The 16,443-nt window shown below is 39.1% G+C and overlaps 1 protein-coding gene across 1 annotated transcript in view; it reads left to right on the forward strand.

Moving 5' to 3' along the window:
- Positions 1 to 16,443, forward strand: part of LOC130928908 (collagen alpha-1(XXVIII) chain-like) — a 97,770-nt gene that overhangs the window by 64,645 nt on the left and 16,682 nt on the right. Inside the window, exons 25-31 of the mRNA XM_057855719.1 lie at positions 3,274 to 3,342; positions 3,562 to 3,630; positions 10,553 to 10,621; positions 10,705 to 10,773; positions 10,849 to 10,929; positions 12,766 to 12,801; positions 12,888 to 12,924. Coding sequence (XP_057711702.1) covers positions 3,274 to 3,342; positions 3,562 to 3,630; positions 10,553 to 10,621; positions 10,705 to 10,773; positions 10,849 to 10,929; positions 12,766 to 12,801; positions 12,888 to 12,924 — 430 coding nt within the window. The remainder of the gene's footprint in view (positions 1 to 3,273; positions 3,343 to 3,561; positions 3,631 to 10,552; positions 10,622 to 10,704; positions 10,774 to 10,848; positions 10,930 to 12,765; positions 12,802 to 12,887; positions 12,925 to 16,443) is intronic.

The following is a 16,443-nucleotide window of genomic DNA, read 5'->3' on the forward strand; positions in this document are numbered from 1 at the left end:
ATAACTATAACTATAAAATCCCCATTTTATTATATAACCTGAAAAATATGGCACTTAACACTAGAAGTCCCAGAGAATTCTGGTACTCCTACTAGTCCCAAACAATGGCCAATATGGCCTCTCCCCCGGAAAACCCAGAGCTGGCAAAAATGACCCAAGTGCTTTTGAATTGGCAAGTCGTTGTCGGAAAGACAACAGCCGTTCATATGGAAATGCAACCACTCGACATACATTAACTTCAGACACAATGACCACAATCCATACTCCATGCCCCTAATTCAGTCCTTCTAAACTATAAACACAATTCCTGCTTTATACTCAAATTTCAGTTCTAAAACACTTTTTTTTCTTCTTCAAAACAATGTACACATTTGGGCCATTCTTTCTGTCGTTATGTGTGGAGTATAGAAGTGAAGTAAAAAATGTGTAAAAAGTGTCAAACTTCATAATTAAATGTAATTAAATAAATGTAGCTTGACTTGAACTGACACAAACTGTCACATGAGTCACGGGGGAGAGGCCAAATCGGCCATTGCTAGGGAATATTAGGAGTGTTTGTCACGGGAAAGGCCAAGTCGGCCTCTGCTGGGTTTTTTAGTGTTAACAAATGTGCTTGTTTCATTGAAAAAAAAAACACTAAAAAAACAATACTAGAAAATGCTAACCTGGCACGCCAGATTGATTGTGCTATGTATCCACTGCCCGAATATAAGACGTTTTTTTTTTGCATTGAAATAAGACTTGTCTTATATTCGTGGTCTAGACATTATACCCATTCACGACGCTATATGATGCCAGATATCATTGAAGCGAATGCTGAACTTGAGGAGTAATGTTCTGTCATGAAAGATCTCAGCTACTCTCAAGTTTAACCAGTTTGCATTATTTTCTTGCATTTTATTCAGATTTGTTTCAAGACTACAGTTACAGTTAGACTTCACTTTGATGGTTAATGCAGTTATTGCAATTTTGTTGTTTTATCACAATAGATTGGTTTATTTACATTTGAAAAACCAGAAGCCATTCATTTACGAATGTGATTACACTTTAGTTTACATATTTAAATGTTCAGATATTAAGATTTGAATGAGGCAAAATAACATGCTTTTTCTCTCAAATGTATTGTTATAATCATTTGTTTCAGGTGTACTGTAATTATTTTCTGTATACAAATTAATTTGGTGTTGAAAATGTCTTTTTTCAAACTTGAGTCTTGAAAATGAGGGGGCCGTCTCATCATCAGGGCCGTCTTATATTCGGGCCAATACGGTGTGTGTGTGTGTATATATATATATAGAGAGAGAGAGAGAGAGAAAGAGAGTAAATGTAACGTGTTACTACCCACCTCTGCTCTTGGGTCACTTCCTTTAGGGTTTTTGCTCACTTCCTATAAATTTTGTGCCTTTTTCAGGTCACTTCCTTGTCAACTCATTGGCTGCAATTGACGGCCCTAGATGTCCAATCCATTTTGACATTCGTTCATTCGCCTCGCGCAGTTTAAAATTAATTGGACGTCTAGCGCCATCATTGGTTCTTAAAGATGAACATTCACAGCCTCACAATTCAAATAAATTTTCTGTGTTGTCAATGGCAGGCAATGAGTCAACTTTAGGTAACTTCCTGTACATTGTGGGCATTCCGGGGTCACTCCCTGTAGATTTTGGATCATTTCTTGTTGATTTTAGGGAATTTCTGGTTCACTACCTGTTCATTGATCGCAACCTCTTGATTGTGCGGCATTTCCGGGTCACTTCCTGTACATTTTGCCTCACTTCCTGTTAACTTTAGGGGCACTTATGGGATTTTTTTTTTTCAAAAGTAATGACCACCAATGGAGAATTTTTGCAGTTCCGAGTCAAAAATCAATAGCAGTGAATGGACATGTTTTTGTGGGCGTTGAATGTGCCTCTAGAATTGAATGCAGCCGGTGAAAATGGATGGGGATGTTTTTTTTGTGTGGCAATTTTGGCAAAATTGGCTGATAACATTTTTGCGATTTGGTTTTGTGAATTTTTATATGTATGAATTAGGTTTGAAAAGTTTATATGTGCAAAGCAAAACACCCCGCAATTATGTTTTAAAAGGCATATGGTTAGGTATTTGTATGCATGTAATAACAGCACAGTAAATAGTAGCTGAAGTAAACAATGTAATAATGAATTGTGATTCTGCACCAAAGCATTTGTTAAAAAAAGCCGTCAGACCAAAACCTCCAACTTTTTTTTTCCAAATTGTTATCGACTGTTATAATCTATAATGGAAATAAGGTGCTGTATCTTTTTGCACTACAAGGCGCACCTAAAAGCTTTCAATTTTCTGAAAAGCCAACAGTGCGTCTTATAATCCAATGCACCTTATCCATTGGTTAATCAAGACAGTCTTTAACGCAGCTCCATCTAGTGGATGCATAACACAACCCCAACTACTACTACTACTACTACTACTACTACTACTACTGCGCCTTTTAATGCTGATATATATACAGGTATTCTTCGGGTTACGAACGAGTTCCGTTCCTATGCTGGCGACGTAACCCAAATTTCCGCGTTGGTCAGAAATAACCTTTTAAGTACCCTTAAATCTCAAAATAACTATCCAAAAAGTCCAAAGGTATTGTATTTCGTTGAAGGATACACTGCCCTCTGGTGGCAGCGTTTGGTGTGGCTGGACTGTCGCTTGTATGACTGAGAAGCAGACTCAGACGTCTGACATGGATAAAGGATAGCTGCGCTCTGGTTTGGCCCACATCAGGCTGTAAGTTGTTTCAGCTAATGTATGTTAGTGTATTCTTTTGTAATTAAGTTTAGACTACAGTTTTTGCTTTTGCAATTAAGTTTAGAGCTACAGTTTTTGGAGTTATGTGTGAGTGATTTGCTATGAGAATTGTAAATACGTTAGCATTCGTGGTATTTAAACTAGCGCGCTTTTGTTAGGCAGATTAGGCTCATTTAATCTATTTCTTTTCTTTTCATCTTAATTTACATATTGTTTAGACTAGGTGGATGTTTGAACACCAATTGTTTTGGTGGAGACTGGAAACAAAATGGTGGACGAGACTCCAGCATTGTAAAGACAAAATTGCGTAAGTCGAGTATGTCGTAACCCGGGGACTACCTGTATATAAAAACAACTTTAAAACAAGCTATTCATTGAAGGTGCGCCTTATTGTGCGGAAAATATGGTAACTACAGTATAATGAGACATCAATGCAATTCCAATAATTCAAGTTTCACTTCACTTCAGTATGACAGTTAAATTTTTATGTATTTTCAGGGCCCCACTGGCTTGCCTGGGCTTCCAGGAGAACCTGGCCCTGATGGGATAGGCTTTCCTGGTCCAAAGGTGAGAGAATCAACAACATGAATAAAAGAGAGAACAATTGAATAATTCAGCATTGAATGAGAAAATGATTGTTATGCTTTAAACATTCATTTATATTCCATTCCACTTATTCTAACAAGGGACGTGAAACAAACAATTTTCTTTCAGAATATTTGCAGCTATTAGAATTTGCTTTCCCACAATTGCTAATCAAGCTTTTCCTGGTTTTCATTGATTTAGGGCGATATCGGTTTCCGAGGGTTGCCTGGATTACCTGGACCTCCAGGTGAAGGACTTCCTGGACCGCAGGTACTGATCCTAATGTTTTAAGATTTAACGCAAGCTTTTGTCAAGGACTCATGGTTTAAAATGTGGGGATTAGTGGGGGTGGCTGGTGTGGGGAATTAATCGTCCGTGTACATTCCCCCCCTCCCAGTTGACATGGAGTGGACATCTAGAACCGTCAATGGCAGCCCATGAGTGCTTGTAGCAATTTAACTAAAATATCAAATTGATTAATACATTTTTTGTTGTTTTCCTTCCTGATTTAAGGATTTTTTTGCCAATCTTTCTGCAGTTTGGTATTTTTTTTGTTTTGTGAAGTGTTTTTTTTTTTTTTTTTTTCTGTTTTTGTAGTTTTTTTTTTTTTTTTTTTTGCCCTTTAATGCAGTTTTTCACATACAGTGGTATGGTATGCAAAAGTATCTGATTTTTTTTTTTGAATTTCTCACATTTCTGCATAAAATCACCATCAAATGTGATCTGATCTTTGTCAAAATCACACAGATGAAAATACAGTGTCTGCTTTAACTAAAATCACCCAAACATTTATAGGTTTTCATATTTTAATGAGGATAGTATGCAAACAATGACAGTAAACAAGTACAAAAAAAAAGTCAGTGAACCCTCTACCTAACGAGACTTAAAGAGCAATTTGAAACCAATGTTTACCAAACATTTTAAGTCCGGTGTGTGCCCAATCACAGATGAGTGGTTTAAAGCTGCCCTGCCCACTATAATGGCAATATAAGTGGCATTGTCTGATGTGCATCATGGCTCAGTCAAAGGAGCTGTCTGAAGACCTGTGATCAAGGATTGTTGATTTGTATAAAGCTGGGAAAGGATATAAAACCATCTCTAAAAGCCCAGATGTTCATCAATCGATAGTCAGATAAGTTGTCTTTAAATGGAGAGAGTTTGGCACTGTTGCTTCTCTCCCAAGGAGTGGCCGTCCACCAAAGATGACGGCAAGAGTTCAGCACAGAGATTGGGATTGGCAAACAATCAGGGATTGGCGATGGGGCGGCGTAGGGTTGGTCGCCAACGGGCTTACATTCATAAGAGATTCACATGATTACTGGGGTCTAGATCACAGAACTGATTTGTGTACACTCTAACTCTTTCAATCACTTAGCTTATAGACACCCCCACCCCCGTCCCCCTCTTTCATTGGCCAATAGGCCCCCACATGGTATAAACCGGAAATACATCTCGCTGACGATGGCACCAGCATATTAATAATCAGTCTAGATGTTCTATGTATTTCTTGTTGTTGTTTGTGCATGTTTCTTTTCTTTCTTCTCTTGTGTTGCTTTTCTTCTGTCCCCCATAATCCCTTCCTGTTCACTGCTTTGTCATAATAAATACGTATTTTGAATGATCACAATGAGAGTATATCAGACTCTCAATGTGAAACATTAAAACTGTTCAGATAACCCGAGCACTTAGACTTCCACTCTCTGTGTCTAACAACTGAACAGGACAGGTTAAAAAAGAAAGAAAGAAAAAAAAAAAAGAGTTCAGCTCAGAATACTTAGAGTGGTTAAAAAGAACCCTTCTGTGTCCGCTAAAGACCAATATCTCTGTGCACACATCAACTATATGTAAAACTGTGGCCAAAAAGGGTGTTCATTGGAGGACTCCACGGAGGAAGCCACTGCTGTCTAAAAAACACATTGTTGCTTGTTTAATGTGCGCAAAAAGGCACTTGGACACTCCACAGAGGTTTTGGCAAAGTATTTTGTGGACTGATAAAACCATAGTTGAATTGTTTGGGAGTAACACACAACGTCATGTGCGGAAGAAAAATGGAAAAGCTCACCAACATCAACACCTCATCCCCACCGTGAGGCATGGTGGAGGGGGCACCATTATTTGGGGCTGTTTTGCTGCTTCAGGGCCTGGACAAATTGCAATCACTAAAGGAAAAATGAATTCAAAAGTTTAACAGGATGTTTTGCAGGAAAACCTGAGGCTGTCCGTCCGACAGTTGAAGCTAAAAAGAGTGGATGCTGCAACAATACAATGATCCAAAAATAAAAAAAATAAAATAAAAAAAATTTAAAAAAAAAAGTAAATGAACTTCGGATTGGTTTCAGTAGAACACAATACACGTTCTGGAGTCCAGAAATGAACCCCAGTAAGATGCTGTGGCATGACCTAAAGACAGCGATTCATGCCAGACATCCCAGGGATCTGACTGAACTACAGCAGTTTTGTCGAGAAGAATGGGCCAAGATTGTTCCTGATCGCTGTGCCAGACTGATCTGCAACTACAGAACGCATCTAGTTGAAGTTAGTGCTGCCATGGGGGGGGGGGGGGGGGGGGCAACAAAATATTAAATGTGATGGTTCACTTCCCCCTTCGGTCATTGTTTGCATACAATCCTCATTAAAATATGAAAACCTATAAATGTTTGGGTGGTTTTAGTTAAAGCAGACACTGTTTTTTCATCTGTGTGATTTTTGATAACGATCAGATCACATTTGATGGTGATTTTATGCAAAAATCTGAGAAATTCCAAAAGGTTCAGATACTTTTTCATACCACTGTATATAATATGATACAATATGCAACCGAATGTGGATAATATGAAAAGACAGGATTCCACAACTACAACAATTACTAATGCTTGTGAAATTAATCATAAAGATATACTATTTTGAATAGAGAATTGCAGCACCCTAACCCCATTTTCCTCACTGATCTGCGTCACCTGCTGACGATTTTTCGTCATTACGATGACGAAAAATCTCTGGAAAATTGGATCACAAACTGGCCTCAGTGTACTCAGCATCCATTTCTAACATTTTAGCGCCAGACAGTCAGAGCAATGTTCAATTTATGTATTTAGGTTATACGTTCATGCATATTTAGGTTATGCGTCTGATGAGATGCGTAGCTTAGGAAACGTAACAGGTGCGACACACATATGTTCTCACATAGACTTCATAATGTATTGACGGGACATGGCACGGGGCCGAAAAATAGGGTACCTGCATTGTTGGCGAGGCCGTCAAAGCTGACCGAGTGGAATCACAAAGAGCTTTTTCATTGAAAATTCTTGTGAATAATTGCTTAAATCCCCTAATTCTTTATAGATATGGACATAAAACAGTCTCAATTCTTGGTTAAAAGCAACAACAACAAAAAAACTTGTGGTTAGCATTTATTTTACGTAAACATGTTGAAGTACAATGCTAGTCTGTTCATGAATGTAGCTAGCGGCCGCTTTATGTAAGCAGAGCTTTTCCGGTGAAAATTCTTGTGAATAAATTCTTAAATCCCAGATTCTTTATAGGTATGGACGTAAAACAATATTGATTCTTGGTTAAAACCAAAAAAAAAAAAAAGTGCAGTTAGCATTTATTTAACGTAAATATGTTGAAGTACAATGCTAATCTGTTAATGAATGTAGCTAGCGGCCGCTTTATGTAAACAGAGCTTTTCCAGTGAAAATTTTTGTGAAAAAAGGCTTAAATCCCCAAATTCTTTATAGATATGGACGTAAAACAGTCTCGATTCTGGGTTAAAAGCAAACAAAAAACATGCAGTTAGCATTTATTTTACGTAAATATGTCGAAGTACAATGGTAGTCTGTTCGTAAATGTAGCTAGCGGCCGCCTTATGTAAACAGAGCTTTTCGGTGAAAATTCTTGTGAATATATGCTTAAATCCCCTTACTCATTAGAGATGGACGTAAAACAAAAGCAAACAAAAAAGGTGCAGTTAGCATTTATTTTACGTAAATATGTCGAAGTACAATGCTAGTCTGTTAGTGAATGTAGCTAGCGGCTGCCTGGTGTAAAAAGAGCTTTTCCGGTGAAAATGTTTGTGAATAAATGCTTAAATCCCCGAATTCTTTATACCGTAGATATGGACATAAAACAGTCTCGATTCTTGGTTAAAAAAAAAAAAGATTTTTTTTCACAACGTTTCAAAATGTATGCATAGTACAAGAAATATAATAATTACCTTGAATCCTCGAACAAATCCCTCCTGAGACAATCTTTTTGGTTGTATACGGCAGGGGTCCCCATCTGCCGGGCCGTGGACCGGTACCGGTCCGTGGCGCATTTGCGACCGGGCCGCAAAGAAAAAATAATTTAATAACGACCGCATTCTGGCCGAATTAATCCTGTGCCCCTGCTTAACACACCAATATCTCTGTCTACTCTAGATATAATACTACGGGATAGATTACCAAGTTGTCATAGAAGTCCATTGATTGGACTGCTAGCAGTACATCTTGTTTGTGTATATACAGTGCCTTGCAAAAGTATTCGGCCCCCTTGAATCTTGCAACCTTTCGCCACATTTCAGGCTTCAAAAATAAAGATATGAAATTTAATTTTTTTGTCAAGAATCAACAACAAGTGGGACACAATCGTGAAGTGGAACAACATTTATTGGATAATTTAAACTTTTTTAACAAATAAAAAACTGAAAAGTGGGGCGTGCAATATTATTCGGCCCCTTTGCTTTCAGTGCAGCAAACTCACTCCAGAAGTTAAGTGAGGATCTCTGAATGATCCAATGTTGTCCTAAATGACCGATGATGATAAATAGAATCCACCTGTGTGTAATCAAGTCTCCGTATAAATGCACCTGCTCTGTGATAGTCTCAGGGTTCTGTTTAAAGTGCAGAGAGCATTATGAAAACCAAGGAACACACCAGGCAGGTCCGAGATACTGTTGTGGAGAAGTTTAAAGCCGGATTTGGATACAAAAAGGTTTCCCAAGCTTTAAACATCTCAAGGAGCACTGTGCAAGCCATCATATTGAAATGGAAGGAGCATCAGACCACTGCAAATCTACCAAGACCCGGCCGTCCTTCCAAACTTTCTTCTCAAACAAGGCGAAAACTGATCAGAGATGCAGCCAAGAGGCCCATGATCACTCTGGATGAACTGCAGAGATCTACAGCTGAGGTGGGAGAGTCTGTCCATAGGACAACAATCAGTCGTACACTGCACAAATCTGGCCTTTATGGAAGAGTGGCAAGAAGAAAGCCATTTCTCAAAGATATCCATAAAAAGTCTCGTTTAAAGTTTGCCAAAAGCCACCTGGGAGACACACCAAACATGTGGAAGAAGGTGCTCTGGTCAGATGAAACCAAAATGGAACTTTTTGGCCACAATGCAAAACGATATGTTTGGCGTAAAAGCAACACAGCTCATCACCCTGAACACACCATCCCCACTGTCAAACATGGTGGTGGCAGCATCATGGTTTGGGCCTGCTTTTCTTCAGCAGGGACAGGGAAGATGGTTAAAATTGACGGGAAGATGGATGCAGCCAAATACAGGAACATTCTGGAAGAAAACCTGTTGGTATCTGCACAAGACCTGAGACTGGGACGGAGATTTATCTTCCAACAGGACAATGATCCAAAACATAAAGCCAAATCTACAATGGAATGGTTCAAAAATAAACGTATTCAGGTGTTAGAATGGCAAAGTCAAGCCAGACCTGAATCCAATCGAGAATCTGTGGAAAGAGCTGAAGACTGCTGTTCACAAACACTCTCCATCCAACCTCACCGAGCTTGAGCTGTTTTGCAAGGAAGAATGGGCAAGAATGTCAGTCTCTCGATGTGCAAAACTGATAGAAACATACCCCAAGCGACTTGCAGCTGTAACTGGAGCAAAAGGTGGCGCTACAAAGTATTAATGCAAGGGGGCCGAATAATATTGCACGCCCCACTTTTCAGTTTTTTATTTGTTCAAAAAGTTTAAATTTGCCAATAAATTTTGTTCCACTTCACGATTGTGTCCCACTTGTTGTTGATTCTTGACAATAAATTAAAATTTTATATCTTTATGTTTGAAGCCTGAAATGTGGCGAAAGGTTACAAGGTTCAAGGGGGCCGAATACTTTTGCAAGGCACTGTAATATATCTATGTGTGCTTGTCCTCGATAATAGCGTATTACTACGCCGCGGCGCAGCACATTTGTTCCTGGAAATAATTAGCCCCCACACGAGTGAAGATAACAGGAAAACAGACGTGTTTGGAAATATTTTTACGGCAAAAAGGATATTTTTACGGCGAAAAGGGCACCTGACGAGCCTACAACCTCGAAGACCCATGAACTGCGAAGGAGTGGACTCGTGACCCGTTTGTGAATAAACAGAGAGACCGCAAATGACGGCGACCTTATTAAACGTACATTTGAGACAACAACTCTACTGAGGTTCTGGATTAAAGTCATTCTGGAATATCCTGACATCGCGACAAGAGCGTTGAAAACCTTGCTACAAATTCCAACATCGTATCTTGGTGAAGTGGGCTTCTTAATTAATGTTTAACGACAAGGAGAAGGCGTTAATGGTGAGCGCGGTGTGCAGCTGTTGTGTGAAGCTTACATGGCAGGATGAATCTGAGGAGAACTTTTCTAAAAGTCCTTCCATGATCAAACGTAAGTTAATCTTCCTTTCTTTCAAGAAAGTTTGTAGTGTTTACTTTGGAATCGTTGCATTTGCGCATTTTGCGGCTATGTTTAACGTTACGCGCATGCGCAGAACCGCATTGTTGCAATTTTTGATGGGTTGCAAAATTTGTCAGAACACCAGTCCGTGAAAAAAAGACCCAAATAACACCGGTCCGTGGTGCAAAAAAAGGATGGGGACCCTTGGTATACGGTACATCTTTCGTACTTTTTCAACAGAAATCCAGGGTGTGTTTGTGAATAACTCCTCTTGATGTGGGCGGCCCCCTACTTGAAGGCGAGGCGCAGTGCATGACTGATCTGACCCGTCAATACCATTATGAAGTCTATGGTTGTCAAACATTTTTGCAGATTATATCAATAAAAGTACTTCTTGTCCAGATAGAAGGCAAGATTTGGTTTTTATAGATTTAATACCGTGATGCACTGCCATTGAAGTGTATGAAATGAAACAGTCAAAGTGAGTAATGTATGATATTGCATATAAACAATTGACTGTAGGGTCATCCTGGGCGGCCGGGTTTGTTGGGGCCAGTGGGGCCACCGGGAGTGGGAGTCCAAGGACCAAAGGTAGATATATATTGTTTTTAGCTACTAAAAACAACTAAAACCAACAAACAAGCTTTATTCGCCTTTGTTTGTCCATTTTACAGGGTGAACAGGGGGTCCAGGGTGTGACAGGACCAAGGGGGCCTGCTGGAGAAGGCTTTCCTGGAGCTAAAGTGCTTGAAATTTTGAACTTTTTGATATTTTATGCTTATGATGATGTTTTGCTAAAGTTATGGACTGTGTGACAGGGAGACCGCGGTTCTGCCGGGGAGAGAGGCCAGAAGGGCTTCAAAGGAGATATGGGTGACCCAGGCAGCCCCGGGCCAAGTGTAAGTGTAATTTTGCTCTAGGTCAGTGCTTCTCAATTATTTTCTGTTTAATCCCCCCCCAAGGAAGACATAAATGTATCGCGCCCCCCCAAACTCTGCCGCCACTGTAAATAGTATCATTTGTCTATAATATTACTATTATATGTATGCCTCTGCCTCACATTGTATCCTTTTTTTCTATTAGACAAAATAAGAGATCAACTTATAAAGTATAACTTTATTAACATTGTTTTGTTTGTAACAGAAAAGACTTAACGCGCATCAATTTGCCTGAATTAAAAAAAAAAAAAAAAAGTCACATCCAAACTGTAAAAATACACTCAAGGTACATTTTTGACCATTTGATACTGAAAAATAAAATCAGTAAATAATAACAAATTCAACTTGAATAGAAACATTGACTCATGAGGACTACCGTATTGGCCCGATTATAAGACGACCCCCTCTTTTTCAAGACTCAAGTTTGAAAAAAGACTTTTTGAACACCAAATTAATTTTTATACAGAAAATAATTACAATACATCTGAAACAAATGATTATAACAATATATTTGAGAGAAAAGGCATTTAATTTCGCATTCAAAACTTAATATCTGAACATTTAAACATTTAACATTTAAATATGTAAACTAAAGTGCAATCAAATTCATAAATGAATGGCTTCTGGTTTTTGAAATATAAATAAGAAAAAAATATTGTGATAAAACAAAATTGCAATAACTGCATTAATTATCAAAGTGAAGTCTAACTGTAACTGTCTAACTGTCAGGGGTTCGCTTTGGCCGCCGGAGTCGCGTTCAGCATTCGATTCATTGATGACTGGTGCCATCCAGCGTCGTGAATGGGTATATGTCTAGGCCGCAGTTTTTTGTTTTTTTGTTTTTTTGTTTTTTTTAGGCCGTAGTTATAAGACGTCCCCCAGGTTTTCATTCTTACTTTAATGCAAAATACACCGTCTTATATTCGGGCCAATACGGTATATGCCAAAAAAATTGACTGAAAAAACAAAACTGAATAGAAGAAAAAAAAAAAAAGTGTCTTTGGACAGAAGGACAGGTTTTTTTTTCGCTGCTCACAGTATCACCTCCAGTTTGCAATGGTGTGGGGTTATTTTGCACTGAGCATGCTAACAGTGCTCACTGGTTTACTGATATCACACTGACAAAGCGGGACGATTGTTGGCAATATTCGGCATGTTTTCGCTGAAAAACAACCAAGCGGCTTATCAATGAGATTGGGGTCTAATGTCTTTAAGTGGCATCTTAATTGATTTGGCTTCCGGCTGTCCGCTATAATCATTTTTAGACACAGTAAACAGTGGTCTTTCCTTATCTACCACTGTATTAAATGTTAAAGCCAAAAGGCAAACGGCCCGAAAAAAGCGCATTTCTCGACGGCCGAGGGAGAACCGTAGGTGAGGGCTGTCGTCGTGACGATCCCAAGCTGAAAACGGCCCTTCTCGGGCGGACACGTGAGAACCGGAGAAGACAGTGGGTCGCTGCGTGAGTCCGGCCGGAAAACGGCTTTCGAAAACTGTGCACACTGAAGCACAGCTCTCCAGCTCTTCATGAGTCTCTTCCGTGTGTTCTTGCTTACTTCAAAAATACTGCACGCACTTTGAAAATGAGAGCGCCACTGCCATCCACTGAGTGGATGTGCAAGTACACTTTATTCTAGTACGGCAAAAAAGAAAAAAAAAAGCATGTTCCCCGAGGTCACACGCGCCACCCCTGGCATCGCTCTGCGCCCCCCTGGGGGGGCGCGCCCCACTATTTGAGAAGTACTGCTCTAGGTAAACAAACTTTTATCAATGTACAAATGTGTTTTCTCATCAAAGGGCCGAGCGGGTGCCAAAGGAGAAGCAGGCCTTACAGTGAGTTATTCTTGTTGACTTGTTCATCTTATTCCCGCTAATCTCATGTATATGGAGTTGATGATTGAATTGTGCGCTTCTTACAGAGGGAAGACGTCATAAAATTGATCAAAGAAATTTGTGGTAAGGTGTTTATTAATGAAGCGCGTTCTTTAATACATCACTAACATCTGTCGATCTGTCAACTTCAGGCCAAGGTTTTCCTTATGAAACCACTAATTATTTTGTTTTAGAGTTCCTAATTTTTTTATAAATTAAAAAAAAAAAAAGTGTCAGTAATATTCCAAAATAATTTTTAATTAGATTAAATTTTATATACTCTATTTACCAGTGGTAGAATTTAACGTTGCTGTACTTTAACACGTTTTTGTGTATCTGTACTTTAATTAAGTACAAATATGAATTGGTAGTTTTTTCTCACAGACTTCATAATGATTTTGACGGGTCAGAGTCGACATTCACTCTGCCACGCCTTCAAGCAGGGGCCCATCCCACAATCCGCTTCAGTGTTTAGTCAGTCGCAGCGACACATGAAGCGATCCAACGCCGGATTTAGGTTGAAAAAGTACAAAAGCTGTACCGCATACAAACAGGAAGGATTGTCTCAGGAGTGATTTGTTCGAGGATTCGCGGTAATTATTATTATTTGTCGTTTAATCTCCAACGTAAAAAGGTCTTTGTTGTAAGGCTGCTGCCACATTGTCTAACAGACTAGCATCATTCTTCGACATATATACGTAAAATAAATGCTAACTTCCTGTTTTTTTGCTCTTGTAGCAAAGAATCGAGACTGTTTTATGTTCATGTCTATAAAGAATTCGGGGATTTAAGCATTTATTCCCAAGAATTTTCAACGTAAAAAGCTCTTTGTTGTAAGGCTGCCGCCACATTGACTAATAGGCTTGCATCTGCACGTTTTTATTTTGCTTTTAACCAAGAATTGAGACTCTTTACATCCATATGTATAAAGAATTCAGGGATTTAAGCATTTATTCACAAGAATTTTCAACGGAAAAGCTCTGTTTACAGATTATTCTCCCTGTATTTTTCAAACACTGTGAGAAATAGTCAGGGACCCAGCCCATTAACGGCCTCTCGAGCAAGGTACAAAATCAACCGTCCAATCAGATTCGGTTATTTGCGTGACGTGTTCTTAACGAGTAACGTCACTCTTGCGCGCCGAAAGTCGTCTCTACAACAACACAGATGGCGAACGGGAGAGCCGAGAGTATGTTCCAATCCGCAGTAAAACCAGTTTTAAATTACTAACAACACATCGAAACAAGTCATTGACAACAGTCAACATGGCTCGCGCTGGCCATGTTGAATAAACTTCTCCATTCTCCGCTCACGCTAATTACTTGTCGCTTTAACAACGTCACGTCTGCCCGTCGCCGATTGGTCCACTCAGCTGTCTGTTTGCTGTGGCTTGCTCCGCCCTCGGAATTTGATCCGCCGGACGGTCGCCAGACGCAATCGCTGAAACAGCGGTGAGTCTGGTATACCAGGCAAGACTACCATCTTACTTCGACATATTTATGTAAAATAAATGCTAACTGCATGTTGTTGTTTTTTTGCTTTTTACCAAGAATCGACTGTTTTGCGTCCATATCTATAAAAAAAAAAAAAAAATCAGGGATTTAAGCATTTATTCACAAGAATTTTCTACGAAAAAAGCTCTGTTTACACATAGCAGCCGGCACATTGACTAACAGACTAGTAACTGCACGTTTTTTTTTTTTTTTGCTTTTAATTAAGAATCAAGACTGTTTATGTCCATATCTATAAAGAATTCAAGGATTTAAGCATTTATTTACGAGAATTTTCACCTGAAAAGCTCTGTTTACATAAGGCGGCCGCCACATTGACTAACAGATGAGCACCGTACTTCGACATATTTACGTAAAATAAATGCTAACTGCACTTTTAATTTTTCTTTTAACCAAAAATCGAGACAGTTTTATGTCCATATCTATAAAGCATTCAGGGATTTGAGCATTTATTGACCAGAATTTTCACCTGAAGAGCTCTTTATACATATGGCGGCCGGCACATTGACTTAACAGGCTAGCATCGTACATTGACATATTTACGTTAAATAAATGCTAACTGCACGCTTTTTTTTTTTTGCTTTATAACAAGAATCGAGACTTTTGCGTCCATAGCTGTTAAAAAATCTGGGATTTAAGCATTTATTCACAAGAATTTTCAACAAGAAATAAATCTTTGTCTGTGATTCCACTCAGTCACCTTGCCAGCAATGCAGGCCCCCTATTATTCGGCCCCGCGCCCTGCGTCCCGTCAATATCATTATTAAGTTTATGTTTTACTTCACGACATTTTACAGCAGGTGTCTGTACTTTTACTCAACTACCTTTCAAATTGTCGTCTGCATTACACATTACTTTTGTTTTTTGTTTTCTTCATTTTGCTCTCTTCACAAAGGCAAATTCCTCTGTCCATTCCTGCTGAAATATTTGATACTCCTCATCTTTTTTCCTTTTAGCCATCTTCTCAAAAGGGTTTCTTAAATTAGTTGACAAAGCGATTAAAACGAGTTTACGTCCTGATCTCACGCACATGCGCACATCGGCCGCTATCGACAGCAAATTACGTCAACCCCACTTGAACAGTGTCTCTGCTTCATCTGCGTTGCCTATGCAATTGATAGATAGATAGACACAACGACATGTACCGTATGTTTGCCACTTTCCCACTAAAATTCCTGCGAACTAGTGTTGCCATTATTCAGAAACAGAAATAAGGGTCGCCCCCCTCACGCCCAGAGCTGTACAGGCGACGGAAAAAAGGGACGTCCCCAAAACTCCTAAAATGCATAGAAATGTATCTATGTATACAACCCCTAGCAAAAAGTATGGAATCACCAGTCTCGGACGAGCACTCACTCAGACATTTAATCATGTAGCGCAAAGTCAGATAAAAACCTTTAAAAAATAATGAATGAGTTCAAAAGTATAAAAAATATTGTGGTGGTCAGTACATGTTGATTTTATAGCGCAAGTGCAGGGAAATATATATGGAATCACTCCATTCTGAGGAAAAAAATATGGAATCATGAGAAACAAACAAAGAAATAACAATCAAAACACATCGCTAGTATTTAGTAGCACCACATCTGGCTTTTATGAGAGCTTGCAGTCTCTGAAGCATGGACTTGAGGAGTATTGGACAAGGTGATGATGCTGGAACTTTTGTTTGGTGCTGTTACAGTGAGATTTACAAAGATGACTGCCTGAAGAAGACATCAAAATTCCCTCAGTCCTTGATTATATGGGGCTGCATGTCAGGCAAAGGCACTGGAGAGATGGCTGTGGTTAAATCTTCAATAAATGCACAAATTTACATTGAAATTTTAGACAGCTTTATTATCTCTTCAATTGAAAATATGTTTGTCATTTTCCAAGATGACAATGCATCATGCCACAGAGCTAAAACCGTTAAAGCATTCCTTGGAAAAAAGACTCATCCAGTCAATGTCATGGCCTGCAAATAGCCCAGATCTCAACCTTATTGATAACCTGTGGTGGAAATTGAAAAGGTTGGTCCACAGCAAGGCTCCGACCTGCAAGGATTATCTGGCAACTGCAAACAAAGAGAGTTGACACCAAATTGATGAAGAAT

The sequence above is a fragment of the Corythoichthys intestinalis genome, chromosome 2, assembly GCF_030265065.1.
Source record: "Corythoichthys intestinalis isolate RoL2023-P3 chromosome 2, ASM3026506v1, whole genome shotgun sequence".
Taxonomy (NCBI): Eukaryota; Metazoa; Chordata; class Actinopteri; order Syngnathiformes; family Syngnathidae; genus Corythoichthys; species Corythoichthys intestinalis.